At 40.4% G+C, this 15,127-nt stretch overlaps 1 protein-coding gene across 1 annotated transcript in view; it reads left to right on the top strand.

Moving 5' to 3' along the window:
• The window catches only part of DLEC1 (DLEC1 cilia and flagella associated protein), a 712,951-nt gene that overhangs the window by 587,055 nt on the left and 110,769 nt on the right, over positions 1 to 15,127 (top strand). Inside the window, exon 31 of the mRNA XM_086940885.1 lies at positions 10,522 to 10,686. Within this exon, the coding sequence (XP_086797011.1) occupies positions 10,522 to 10,686 (165 nt within the window). The remainder of the gene's footprint in view (positions 1 to 10,521; positions 10,687 to 15,127) is intronic.

Raw genomic sequence — 15,127 nt, 5'->3', positions numbered from 1 at the left:
GACAGACCTCCTTGAGGCTGCCGTGTCTAAAAATAGCACAAAACTTTGGGCCACTGTACACGCACCTTTCCTCGCCAATAAAACAAACAAACCTAGCATTGAATTGGCAATAGAAGAACAGGTCTGGATAAACTATTTTTCCAAAGTTTATGCCAGACAGAAGTCAAACGATGACATCGTCAAGAGTTCAGAATTAGCGACTACACAACAGCCCTTCTTACCCACTAAATTTGACTTTACATTAAATGATGTTGTAATGGCAGTTAAAGCAAGTAAAAGTGGCAAAGCAGCTGGTCCCGACGGGATACCGATTGACTTATACAAATCGAACTTGGAGGTATGGGGACCCATTTTAATGAGAGTTTTACAGGCCTGTTGCGAAAAAGGTTTTATAACTACATGGTCCCAATCCATTATAGTACCCATTTTCAAAAAGGGGGAACGCGAGAACCCTGCGTCCTACCGCCCGATATCCTTGTTGGACTCTTTGATGAAGGTTTCGGGCAGGATTGTTCTCGAAAAACTACAGGGATGGACCGAAGAAAATAATATTTTAAGTGATGTCCAATATGGTTTTAGAACTGATCTAGGCACAAATGAGCAGATTTTGAATTTAAGTATTTTAATTGATAAATATGCCAGAGTGAAAGGTGGAAATTTTTATTTGGCCTTTGTAGACCTTTCAGCGGCCTTTGATTGTGTGGTCCATAAGAAATTATGGAGGGTTTTGAACGAATTGAAAGTTGAGCCTGTTTTAATTCAGTATTTTAGACAACTATACACAGGAGCTACCGCAAAGGTCCGGTATGGTATTGAGGGTGAGTGTACCGCCTCTTTTAAAGTTGAACGAGGCTTTAGGCAGGGATGCGTATTGGCACCACTCCTGTTCTCTCTATATACAAATGCTTTAGAACAGGAGTTGGTGTCAAACACTAGAGACCCTCCAACAGTGAACTTGCGTCCTATCGCATCCCTCCTATACGCGGACGACGCGGTCCTCATGTCCCGCACTCAAATAGGACTACAAAGGGCCCTCTCTTTTTATACAAATTTTATGGACACCCTTGGCCTAAAATTAAATGCCAAAAAGAGTTTTGTGATGCCATGTGGCTGGAGTAGAAACAAAACCAGAAGCTTCCAGGCGGGGGGAAGCAAGGTGGAAATTACACCTGCATTTAGCTATCTCGGAGTGCTTTTCGATAGATCGGGCTCTTGGGCTCCAGCAGTAAAGGCTAAGTCCCTACTCTTTATGAAGTCTATCGCTGCACTTTTTAACTTTGCTAAAAAATTGGGGAAAAGGCCCCCAGAAATTTTAATAAAAATATATCAAGCAAGGTGTGTGAGTATAGCGATCTATGGGGCAGGAATCTGGGGTTACCAAGATTGCAACATAATTCAACGTATAGAAAACACCTTCCTGAGATCCCTTTTAAGTGTTCCTAATAGTGCCCCTGTTTTTAGTTGCCATTCAGAACTGGGGGTTGTACAAATTGCTGATTTGATTAAGGTACAGCCAGTATTGTTATGGCACAGAATTTGGACCACAGAGAACGCAAGATTAAACAGAGAGATAATCAGGGACTCTATGAGATTAGATATGGTCCAAAAAAACTTATGGTTGAAATATGTTAAAAGTATTATGCAGGATATCGGTCATATAGAATATTATACTAAGCCCAACTGTATGAACCTTATAAAGCGTAAAGATTTTTAAAAAATGGCTATGTCCCACTTAGAAGAGAACAGATTAGCATTAGAGTTGAACAAACCTACGGTGATTAGCCATCAACTGACCCTTACGACTATATCTATTCAACCATATCTGCTTTGTGTTCAAAGTTGCTATGACAGATACCTTTTGACCAGATTTAGGTTTGGGACGTTTCATTATTTAATTACATACCAAACCGTAAATGACTGGTCAAGGGAATTGTGCCAATGCCCCTGCAATAATGTATCCAGGCAAAGCACTATGCACGTGGTCCTATTCTGTAAGTTGTATAAAAATGAGAGAAGAAGATGGTTAATACCTCTATTACTTCAGGGCAGATGGAGACAGTGTCGCCCCGCTTTTCAATCAATCAATCAAATAATCTTTATTCGGGTAAGAATATCCATAAAAGTACAATTCATCACATCCAAAACAGATACAATAAATGTTAAAAACATATAAATATACATTATCATCCAATACAAACACACAATACAGAAATAAAAACATGATAAAAACGGTTGGATGGGCCTGAGGGATAGCAGCTTAAATGGCATTGTGCAAAATATAATTCGGAACAATTTGTGCAAATCAACCAAAGGTTTCAGGTAAAGTGCGATAATGTGCTTTCAGGCTTGGCAAGGCAAACGATTTTATATAAATTTGTGCAAAGTCAGCAATAATTTACATGAAAATGCATTGATATTCAATGAAGCAACAATATCTGCTGAATGAATCCCAAAATTATTATACACTGGGGCAACCTACAACAAGTTAAAATAATGATTGAGCAAAGTAATGAGTGCATACAACATTAAAATTCATACATTGCGGCACAAGAGCATACTGCAGCCTGGAGGAATGTGCTTACTCGAAAAATCAGATCATCGCTTCCTAGTTTTAATATTTCAAGATATGCAAATTCAAAGTCCATAATAGCCTGAGCTTTAAAATATGGGCCGAGGTACTGTTTAGTATATCTTACATAAAATTTACAAAAAAGTAAAAAATGTATCAGAGTTTGTTTGCTGCCAGTGCCACAGGGGCAGTTCAATTGCTCTAAATTATTATTAAAGCCTATTGGAAAGCAGAGTGAATATTTAATACTTCCATCCCTGAGGCAAAGAGTAGACTCCTTTTCCATCTACCCATATTCTTCCTAAGATATTGTGGTGGCATATGATGTTGGGTACTTGGCGTCTCCAAAAGGGGCATGTATCTATCAATCGATGGTTTAGGATGCTCAATATCTTGCTTTCTTTACAAAACAAGTTGTAAAGTGCCCCCCTGACTGATCTTATATTTATACCTTCTGCTGCTAATAGGCTTGAAAAAATGTACTCCATGTTCACGCTAGCTAAACTATTTTTTACTGCGGCTAGCCAGGGTGTACAGCCACCTTTGTCGCACTTGAGGCAATCTATAATTATTTCTCTTGTTAAAATTGCCGATGGATTCTGCCATATTTTCAACCAGAATATCGCTGATCGTGACCTAATAAAATCCTCCACATATTGTAAATTCAATTGCTTTTGGCATATATAATTGGGAGATGATATTAGCGCACCAAGAATTTTCCTACAGAATCTGTTCTCTTCAATTTGAATCCCACTACAATTCGCATGCCCCCAGACTTCGGCACTATAAGTAGCTGTTGGTACACATTGTGATTTGTATATATGAATCAATGGTACCACTGCCTCAGATTGTATTGGTTGCCGAAGACTGATAATAGAATTTACCGCTTTAGTAATTTTACTTCTTCCATGGGCCGTGTGAGCTTTCCATGAACCAGATTCTGAGAAAACTAAGCCCAAATATGGAAAAGTGCTAGTGCATGTCAAAATTTCGCTGCCCGCTGAAATTGATTTAATACAGTGTTTTTTCAGCCCACAGCTCATTATATAAGACTTTTAAAAATTTGTACAAAGATCAAGATCTGCAATAAAGGACACAAATCCCATGACTAAAGTGCAAAGTGCATTGGGCGTGCGACCCATAAGAACCGCATCATCTGCGTATAAAAGCACGGGCAGTAGTTTGCCATTAATTTTGGGTACATCACTAGACATTTTTGACAGGGAGTTATGTAATTCATTTATATAAAGGATAAAAAGCAAGGGGGCCAGAACACAACCTTGTCTGACCCCTCGGCCGATGGTAATGTCCCCAGAAACTTCCCCGTCATTACTTATCCTCACCCGTGCCTTCAGATTCCTGTGCAAATACGCCAAAAAACAAACCAATACCTCATCCAACCCATAATTTAAAAGAATTTCCCATAAACGTGATCAGTTAACAAAATCAAATGCTGAGGATAAATCCATAAAACCCAAATACAGTGGAGCTTTTTGTGCAACCGTATATTTCCCCAGGATAAGATTCAAATTTAGGCACTGTTCCACAGTTCCAACATTGCTTCTAAAGCCCAGCTGGCAACAATTTAGAATATGGTTGTCTTCCGCCCAGTTCCTAATTCTATTAAAGACAACCCTGCCCAGGATCTTCAAGGTGTTATCTATCAAAGAGATAGAGCGGTAACAGCTGGGGTTGGATCGATCCCCTTTTTTAAAAATGGGCACAATAATACTAGTCGACCAAGTGCTAGGGATGGTTGCATTAGTCAAATTATTAACACCTTGGCAACTAATGGTTTTCCCCTCCTGTGCTAACATTCTTTGAATACCATTATACATGACGAGCTCAGCTCGTCATAAGCACAGCTCAACCGTGCTTCATGATGAGCTGAGCTCGTCATGAGCAGCGAAGGGGTTAAAAACATTACACAAAAGGGGAGCCCAAAAGTCCGGTTCCTGTTTTATAAGATCAATAGATAGCCCGTCCGGGCCAGGTGCTTTATTCCCTAGACTTTCTTGTATAGCCTCTTCAACTTCAGATATTTTTATAGTGACATTTAAGACTTGGGTACAAATATTATTGCTGGTAGTTGGGGAAGCTGTATAAATTCCAGCAAATTGCTCCTCCCATAACTCACTAGATATGTTACAGCTTATGGGGGTAATATTTGTATCCATGGACCTCATGCTTTTAACTTCCTTCCAGAATCCATTTGCATCCTTTAAGGAGGCAGCCTTGGCTAGATTATCCCAGCGTACTTTCAATAACTCATCTGAGCGTGTCTTAGTAGCTTTCTTGTAGCAGGCTCTTAATGATCTAACTAGAGTTATATCCCTGGGTGAAGCCGCTAATGCTTCACGCAGATCTCTATTGGTCCGCGTAAAAGAGCTATCAAACCACCTGGGATTCTTGCTTATATTAGTAATAGATTTAGAGATTATAAGTTTAATGCTGGTGCATAAACCACTGAAAGCCTCAATAATCTCCCTACCTGTGGAGCTGCTTGACAAACATATATCTACAAGTGCGGGATACTTTCTTATCATACTTACAAGGAGGGCTTTATTGTCTATCCCCTTCCATATCAGCCTGAGCTTGTCGGTAGATACCACCAAGTTTTTAGCCCCTATTTCCCTTTGTGCAATGAATTTAGAACAAAGTCTAATTGTTGTTAAAATGGGGTTATGAGCGCCTTGGCTAGTACATAAAACCTCAGCCTTTACCAAAATATTTTCGAATGAGGATGATATAAAAACATAATCTATGATGGATGAACATCCATGTCTTCTATAGGTAGGCAATTGCCCCTCAGTTGGGTTTACACCAGCCTTTTCCATTACATTAATCAAATTACGGGGGGATAGAAAATTGCAAAGTTCCTCCCCTCTTCTGCATGGGTTCACACTAACTGGGGTAATGATGATATTATCAATAGCACTAAGCAATCGAGCATTAAAATCCCCAGCTAAGAGTATTCCATCTATTTTGCCATACCTCTGTTCATCATTTAATTCATCGATAAATTCAAACAATTTAATAAAATTTCTATTTGGTAGTGACGGAAAATCATTATTGTAAAAATTAATTAAACCTATCGAGGCCCCCGTGTGTAAATAATGGCTTCGAAATTTATATTGTTTGTCATTACAGGTTTTATACTGCCCTCAGCCGATATTTTTAACCATGTTGATAACCCCCCACATGGTCGACCTGTTTTTGGTCTATCTACAATACTATTATGGCACACCAACCCTTCTAAAAACAATTCATTTGTGCACCACGTCTCCTGGAACATCAAGATGTCGTAAGTACTAACCAAGTCAACCCACTCTGTGGAATTCAGCTTAGATCTTAACCCTGCTATATTCCAGCTTAGAACATTTAGATTCAGATCTGGAATTGTGGGTTCGCTAGCACCTATACATGTTATTAAGGGATCTGCTGTCTCAGATATAATAGAGGATTGATGGTTAGGTAGTCATTCCTGGCTCTCAAAACTGGACAGCGCAGTAAACCGGTTCTGTAAGTTCCATGTTGGCGTAAAGGAATTGCGTGGGCCTTCTGAGCAAGACAAAACAGTAAACCGATTCTGTGTGTTCCATGTTGGTATAGGGGGGTTACATGGGCCTAATGGGGGTTTGTAAAAAAAGCCCAATGGTAAGGATTGTATACGGGTTGGGAAAGTATTATAGTTAACTTGAGCTTGCAATAGCCATTTCACTAAAGGGGGCACCTAAAATTTATAATTATACAATCACCTGGGATATTCTTTTCTGAAAACCCCACCCAACCTACACGTTGCACCATTAAAATATCATTGGCGTACTCAATCCCTAAGCCTTTATATTTTATTGACCAATCAGTACTCTTGTTTTTAAGTTGTTCCCAAGATTCCGATTGGTCTTTCTTCAAGGGAGGGACGCCAGCTAGGATTACAACGTATGGGCAGGCTTCTGGGGGTAAATTAAGGACATCTTTAGCCAAAATATGAATATCTTTCGGAGCAGTTGCTCCACCTATGGGCACTGAGACCGATAATGCGAAGAAGCTGACACTGGGATCCGTGGCTGACTAATACTAAAGGTCCCATTACCAACTACTACTGCGTTTGGTAAGGGCATCAAAATGGGGGTAGATTTAGGAGGGTGAATATCCTTGGAATTGCCACGCTTGTCACAAGCAGCGTTAGCAATTGGGGGTGTACAGGTACCACTTGCCCTTAACATGCCCTGGACAGTTTCTCCCATTTGTTTATTGCCCCCCATAATTTTATCAGCAATGGTGACATTATTTTTCTTTGTTTCAGGTTTTTTAACCACATTTTCCAATCTGTCCAACCGTTTAAACAAAGCATTAAATTGTTTATCTATTAATGTTTTTAATCAATCATAAACTGAATCCGTTATGGTATCAATTAAAAAGTCCCCCAGTCTTCCCTGTATGCCATATGTAATCATATCATCAGTTTGTGTATGGGCCGGATTGATACCATCTGCAACTGTGGTCAAGTCCACGGTATTATCATTCGGTGTTTGCTCCGTTGCGCCCGATGTAACAGCAGTCGGTCCTCGTTTCCACATATTTTGTGGGGTGGGTTGAGTTTTTGAGCGAGCCGGCTGTTTCCTTTTGCTAATAGTAGGTTTGGTTACTCCTCTCTTCCTCTTTCCCCCCACTATTTTGGTAGTCGTGGTAGCAGTGGACAAGTCCCCGCTGCTGACATCGATTTGCGATCCCGATTGGGATACCATGTTGACTGTATCAGCATCGGTGATTTCAGACTCAGTCAGTCAAAACTTACTTTATTTGGTATTTCATAACCATAAAGCATACATATCCAAAAACAATTTAAGATAGCAAACACTTAAAAGATCCTTTAGTTAAAAATGTCTTTTCTCGTTTTTTCATTTACAAACTAACCCAGTCATTGTCGGTGGTCTAATTCTGCTTTTTGAAGCTGGGTCTCTACAGAATTCATGAACTTTACCCCGCGGCAGATTAGAATGTTTGAACCTGCTCCCATCCAGCTGGTCACAGCTTGCCTGCAGGTACGGATCTGTAGCATATTAAAAATTGGTTTCAGTAAAATTTTCCTTTCTTCTTTAGAAGACTCACACGTGCACAGGAGGTGGCACAAGGTCTCACTGTGATAATCACATAATCTACATCTTCGTTCCTGGTGTGTGACCTTCCATGACGGGATCAAGTCTTTTGAGAAATGGTCGCCCATTCTGAAGGCCATGAATTTTATTTTTAATGATAACCGGAAGTGCGCAGTAAGATAGGGTTGAGGTTTTAATCGTTTGTACGAATTTAGAATGGTCCATGCGTGTCGACGTTTGGCCAAAGTCTTTTTATCTTCTACCAGAGATAAGGCTTTTGCATTTAGCTTGCAAGTTTTTTTAAAGGACGTTGTTTCCGGTGGGTTGTTCCAGATCTCCACTATTTTAAGGGTGTCTAGTGATGCTCGCAGATCATTGCCCCATGAGTTGGGTTCCTGTTGGTCATATTGTTTTTTAATTTCTTGCCAACATAAATTGTTTAAAGATCCTATTTCCGATAATCTCAATTTCCAGCACCATTTCACTAGGGCTGTTTTCCTTTGGTATATTTGATTTTGCAAACCAAATTCTAGCCTTATTTGGGCAGGGGCTGCTCCTTTGTGTATATGAAAACCAGCTTTGTATATTCTTGTCTGGAGTGCGTTTAGAATAGCTGCTTCTTTCCCATGCCATATTTCCAGTCCATATGAGAGGGATGGTAGGACTTGGGCTGTCATTACTTTTAACAGGTGGTCATATGATGGACATTGCAATTTCTTTTGCAGAACTTTGTAAGCAAAACTCAGTGCTTGTGCTTTTGCGGCGATAGTTCTTTTATGATCTGCGAGGGACATGTTTTTACTTATTGTAACCCCCAGATATTTGTAAGCAGTTGTTTCCTCGATGAATTTTCCTTTTGTTGGCCACTTGAAGGATTTTCCACTGGTGCCCGTCAATCTCACCACCTTTGTTTTTTTTATGTTTATTTCCAGGCCTTCTCTCTCGAAATAGTCTGTTAGCTCCGATATTGCTCTTTGTAGGCCTATTGGAGTTTGGCTTAAAACTACAATGTCGTCCGCATATTGGAGGCACTGGATGCTTTCATTGGCCAGTTTAGGCGGGTGTCCATTAACATTCTTGAGTTGATCTTTCAAATCGGCCAGATATATATTGAAAAGGCTTGGGGAGAGCACGCAGCCTTGTTTAAGGCCATTAGTTATTTTTTGTTCTGCAGATATTCTTCTTCCATCACCCAGTTTTACCTTAGCCCATGTTCCGCTATATAAAGCCATTATTGTTTCCGTTAGTGCCGGCGGGAGACCCATGAGATCCAGTTTTTCCCATAATCGTTTTCTGGGAACTCGGTCGAAGGCGGATTTCAGGTCTATGTAGCAGGCTATTAAACCGGTCTTCCTTTTCCTTGCTCCTTCGATTAGTGATTTCAGACTCAGTCTCGAGGCCCTTGGATAACATATCACACTGGCTGGGGGTGGTAATCAGGACTTCTGAGGACAGTGGAAAAGGCATAGGTAAGTTACCCTGTTCTGCTCTCTGTTCTGCTCCGCCCAGTGAGTGTCTATGGATTGCCGGTAGGCTCATACAGAGTCTTCTTTCGGTTAACTCAATCTCAGCCGAGACCATGTCCACAGCCTCTACAAGCATACTTTCAATGGTGGTCACAGTAAAGGGTTTAGAACCAGTTAATGCTGTACGTTTCCCCATGGTGTAACAATGACTCTCACCTTCTGATGGTGCTTAGGGGGATGGCCCAGCCCGGCCTCGTCCGGCCCCGGACAGCCACAGACGGCCCGCCCTTTGCCCAGGCTTAGCCCGGCGCACGTCCGCCCGTGTTCCGCACAGCGGATCGATTGGTCCAATGTATCGTTGTTGCAGGCGGGCGGGGCAAGGGCTGGCCAGGTGCTGTGTGCCCCCGTAGATGCCTGGGACCTGTAGTCCTGCGGTCTTCCAAGCTGAAAATCACCCCCGCATAAGTCTTTGCTGCGAAGCGTCGCCCCGCTTTTATATATTTACAGATGCTCGAAAATTACTATTGTATTGGTTCTATGGTGGGTTTTCTAAAGAACGTCTTGAGGACTAGGAAAGCTGTTAACAACTGACTTGTGGGATATAGGTTCTGGAATACTTATCGAAAGGAAAAATGAAATTCTCATCACTACAAGCTCAACTCTTTTAGAAGTCTTTTAATGACGGATGTACATAAAATGAGTTTTTTATATTTTGTATGACGATGTATTGTTGGATTATGTGTAAGCTTTTATGATTTTAATTTTTCAAATAAAGCTCATTTTGATTTGATTTGATTTGAATGCCACGCATTGGGGAATGGGGAGCCAGTGGAGTTTTTGTAGTAGGGGTCTGTCCGATTGCCATCTTGGTTGCTTGTGGATCAGTCTCGTAACTTGGTTCTGGACCAACTGGAGACGTTTAATAAGTAAAGTGGCATGCCGAGGTAGATTGAGTTGGCAAAATCTAGGTGTGAATGTACCAAGGCAATCACTACCTGTATCAGTGCTGCGTGGTTGAGCAGATGGCTGATCTTTCTGATTTTGCACAGCTGGAAAAAACAGGTCAACAATTTAAAATTCCTATCACTGTTTCTTTCTATGTCTAAAAGCTGCCCCCAATAAGTTTGAAACATAACAAATCTCCCAGGGGTTATTTAACATCTGCAAATATAGTTAGGCAGGTCTAACTTGCACAAAATAGGACTTAAAACCTTCTCCTCATGGAGCTAAAATGCTCACAAAACATTATAAAACGCATGGTATCCTGTGTTGAATCCTGTGTTAGAACTCATCCAATCAGCAGTGTGGGAAATTGTTTATTTTTTCCAGTTTGTGGTTAGATTATTTTTCCCCTGCTTAATTGTGAAGTATATTTGTGTATTTTTAGCATGCAGAAGAATATGAGGATGAAGAAGAGGAGGATTATGAAGAGCAAGATGTTCCTGAAGAAGGAGCACCAGGAGCAAAGAACAAGAAGCTCATTTCTGTAATTCTTCGAGCACATGAAGGTGTTCCCTCAGACTATCCCTTCTGTGTCACTCCCAGACAGATTGTAAGTGTTTCAACACATTTTCTGAAGCCTACACACATACATAGGGCAGCAAATGTAAATATTAAATATATAGCTGGTTGACAAGGCATGTGGGGAAGCGTTGGCCAGACCAGTAGCCGTATCCTTGCTCACAGGGCTAGAACAGGGGGAATATAATGTGCCTACATCTTAATCTGTAATAGGGCATCCATGATATTGTTATTTGAGCTTGTTGTTCGGCAACTTGTTTCCAGAATGACTTCTCTAGGCATGTCCCAAGAGTAGCTGGGGAGTGGCAGGTGTGCTACTAGCCTTGAGCAGGGATAAGACACCAGGATGAATATGGGGGATGTGGGAGCATGGCCAGGGACTCAGTTCAATGCATTGTAGAATAAGCACGTTTGTCTAACCTCTAAATTCTGTCAAATAGAGAATTGCCAAACTATATTAACATTGAACTTTTTGCTGACCCTTAAAAAGACTAGTGGGTTGATACTAAAAATCTGTATATTCCCTCTTGTTTCTAAAGTCATTTTACCTCAGAGTCATAAAATGGAGGTTACTTTGAGAGAGATGGAGAAGCGTCATCTAAATTCTTGTATAAAGGAGAGATAAAGTAGTCCCCCTCAGTCACCAATTTTGAAACTTTAAGTATTGGGTGTCAAGGAGATCAAATAAGGCAGAGTTTTGTTGTCATATTGTGTTGTGTTATGTTATAGTATGTCATGTTGATGTGTTGACTGATTTTCAAAGGTGAGTGTGTTGTAAAATGTAATTCACTTACCTTTAAGCTTTTGGACAACAAAAGGGTAAAGGCTATGTGGGTAGGGTCAGTAGACATTGTGCTAGTCTGTAGAGTGGGTTTATTCCATCTAGAAGTCTGTAAAAGCATCTTCAGGAGCCTCCTCAAGAACTTGATTGGCAAATGTTAAATGACACAGCAAGACTCAAGCTCAAAGACCACCTAGGGCACCTCTCTTTCAAACTCCATCCCTCAACAACTGAGTTTGGAAAAAGGCTACCTAAAGTTCAAAAGCTGTCTAAGGATCCATCAGAGAATTTTCATTTCTACAGCCTTTCAGATGCCGGCTGCATGATTTAATCTGTGTCTTGTTTCTGCTTCAGCTTGTTATTCCATTGCTGTGTTTTTTGTTTCATTCTGCCTTTTCACCAGTTTTAGGTGGCAAATCGAGTTTTGAGTGTTCTATAAAAACTCAAAGTAAAAACATATTAGTAACATGTACCAATTCGATCAGTTCTCTGCCCTGTGAGTGATAGTTTTCTGGGATACAAGTTATTGTAAGGAAAATGTGTCTCTTTATCAGGCAGACTAAAAGGCTGCCACTGAGAATTGGATAACCCTGCAAACAATATTTTAACGCTCTAGTTTTCCTTTTAATGGATTTTTCAGTGTTGTTCTGCCAGATCCATTCAAGGTAGTTGTCTTAAATTATTGGTAAATTAGCTCCACTATAGACCTATCAATTCCAATAAAAGGAGTACATTTATGATCAATGAGACTCCAAGTGGGAAATACTCTTGATTTTGACTAATTTGGTATGGTTTGATAGGATGAAACTGTTATCATTATACAGTGCCTTTCTATATTTCAGCCTGCAGATCTCCTGGTTCTGCCAAGTATTTTCCATCTGAAAAAACTACTCAAACTGGACTAGAAACAGTAATGAAATGCTGAGCACAGCCTTTAAAATGACACCTCCCAATTTTCCCGTAAATATAGAAGAGGTAGCATCAGACTTTAATAGCTAGATTTGAATAGCTTTAGATAAGATTGCTCCAATTAAACCTTCCATGATCTCACATTAGAAAATGCTGTCGGACCCTTAGTGTACACGGGAGCTGAAAATCATTAAACTACACTGCAAGGTACTTGAATGTTTGTGGAGGAAATCATGTTGTCCTAGAGCCAAAGAAAAGTACAAAAGGTCCTTTAAACAGCCTCGCGATTAGTTTGCATGATGAGAGTGACTTTTTATTCTACTAGAATTGACACTATTGTGAAGTCTTATTAAACTTTCTGCGTGTTTTAACAATAGTTGTCCTTCACAAGGACTATGTGATAGGCTAGCGTTATTTTTCTAGGAAATATTTGGACGATTGAAGCAAGTTATTCTTCTCACAGAAACAGGAATCATAGGCAATGTAATGTATTGTCATCAGCCAGTACTACACCGCCCAATCTTTCTGAATTTAGTTCTATTGCTACTAGTTAGATGCAGGCCCTCCTTACAGGGGTGAAATAGGGCTTTCTTGTTAATCTCAGGTGAAATCTCTGGTTTCTGATTTTCTCATTGATTCAGTCATGCATTTCTGTCATTTGGCACGGTGTAGGAAATCTGCCTTTTTGCGTTGCACCCCTTATTTTTTTTGCTTTTTGTGGGCCTTAGAACTCTGTGCGCTTTAACCCTGCTAACCAGTGGTAAGTGCCCGTGCTCCTCATTTAAACATGGTTGAATTGACATATTCCTAATTGGTATATTTAACTTGCATTTAACTCATATATACATCACTGGTATATGGTATAACATGTGCCCAGGTCCTGTATGTTAAATATCACTAGTGGACGGCAGCACATATTGTGCCATCCACTACAGTGAGAGTGTAAAACATGGCTTCAGGCCTACCATTTTAGTCTGACTGCAACAGTTTAAATAGTGCAAACAACCTGTCCAAATAAACCCTTTAGACAGTTCAAAATCTCCTTTTAAATATTTATAATTCACCCCCACATAGGCCTTATAGCCCATAAGGCAGAGTGCATGGTATGTAAAAGTAGACATGTAGACATTCAACGTTAACATGTTCTTACAGTGATTTGCACACTAAATATTACTGTGGCAGGCTTAAATGTCCTATGTAGAAAACAAGAGTGCAGATTAAAATCCTAATAAAGTAACTACTGAATGAGACTAGCTAGAAAAATAATTAAACAATAATTTTTAATACTTGTAAAAAAAAATCCATTGCAAAGTCAGATTTTTAATAAATGTTAAGGAAAGTAACTTTTAGAAATATACATTTACCTGCCTGTGGTGCCTGCAGGCTGATTTTAATTTGTTCTCCAACTTCTTACAGCCAGTAACTAACTTTTGAATAGGTGTAAATGAGGCGTGAAATTCCGTCCAGGAGCTATACAATGCATCACTGTGGTTGCCAGGTCAACCTGAATGGACAAGGATGACTCCTTTGAGATCAGTAGAAGGATAGGGGCTATGAGTATCCTTTCCGACAGAGTTAAATCTTACTGAGTGGCAAATACTGCTTCACAGATCAGCTGGGTGTAAATATAATACTGGGGGCCCACTAGAGAATAAGGGAACAGGATGGCAAGACAATTCTTATTAATCCACTGTCTGGTTGTTGATGAACCCTGCTTTGTCCTAACAGTCTTCTGTCACGGTTCATTGAGGGCACTGTGGCTGTTTCTAACTGGATTTGGTGTTAAATGTGGAAGGACACTATGATTACCACAGTAAACTCCCAGCACACACCACTAGTCCTGAGAGCCTAAGCGGAGTGTGGTTGAAGACGTTTGCCATTTAGAAAATTCCCAAAGTGGGTAGGGTAGTTCAAGGAACATATACTCCATTTGTAGGGCGTTCCCAGGAACACTGACTTCTTACCCACTAGCTTGTGCCAGGCAGAAATGTGGCTCCTCCAGGTACCTACTTCAGAACACTGCTGCACCTAAGGAAGAACAGAAGAAGGCTGGACCTGCAGCCTGTGAGCTAAGGGGAGTCCTGACGGACTAGATCTGCTCCTTCCTGTACCTGTCAAGACTTCAAGAGCCAGTTGGTTGACATCCTGTGTAGCTACAGGGAGACATCAAGCAACAAGAGTCATTTGCCAACCAGTGGCTACTGGACCTGGTTTGGACCCTGCTGTTGGCCTCTGTGTGACACATTGGGAGTCTCCAAGTTCCTCCAATGAGGTCCTGGTGGGCTTTAGAAGTGTACTCTGGTGATGGATTGGGGCTTAAAGGACTAAAATCAGGATGTAAAATCAGACAGTTGTTGGAGCATCGGACACACCCTCCATCGCACCCAGCCTCAAATCAAGCCTAGGCTCTGATCTATCCCTGCCATTGAATATCATTGGTACTTTGTGCTTTTTGGCTCCATTTATATTTAAAACTTTACAACATTCATATCTTTGATTCCCCTTAATGGAGTTTTGTCATTTTCGTATCATTTTGTTTATTATGGTTTACTCTTTTCTTTTTAATTCGGTTTTCAATGTTTATTGTTTTGTATTTTGGCTTTAGTAATGTTTTAGTACTGCACAAATAATTTGCATATTGAAATAAGTTAAGCCTATCTGCTCTGTGTCATAACTATCAGTGGGTTGAGCTCAGAATTATTTAGTGACTTTTACAGTTCACGCTGACAATGCATATGATTATTCCTTGAGGTGGATAATCTCCCACCCCAAATAATAAACC

Source organism: Lissotriton vulgaris, chromosome 10, assembly GCF_964263255.1.
Source record: "Lissotriton vulgaris chromosome 10, aLisVul1.2, whole genome shotgun sequence".
In the NCBI taxonomy this organism is placed as follows: domain Eukaryota; kingdom Metazoa; phylum Chordata; class Amphibia; order Caudata; family Salamandridae; genus Lissotriton; species Lissotriton vulgaris.
The sequence above is the reverse complement of the archived record's forward strand: the minus strand, read 5'-3'. Positions and strand labels throughout refer to the sequence as shown.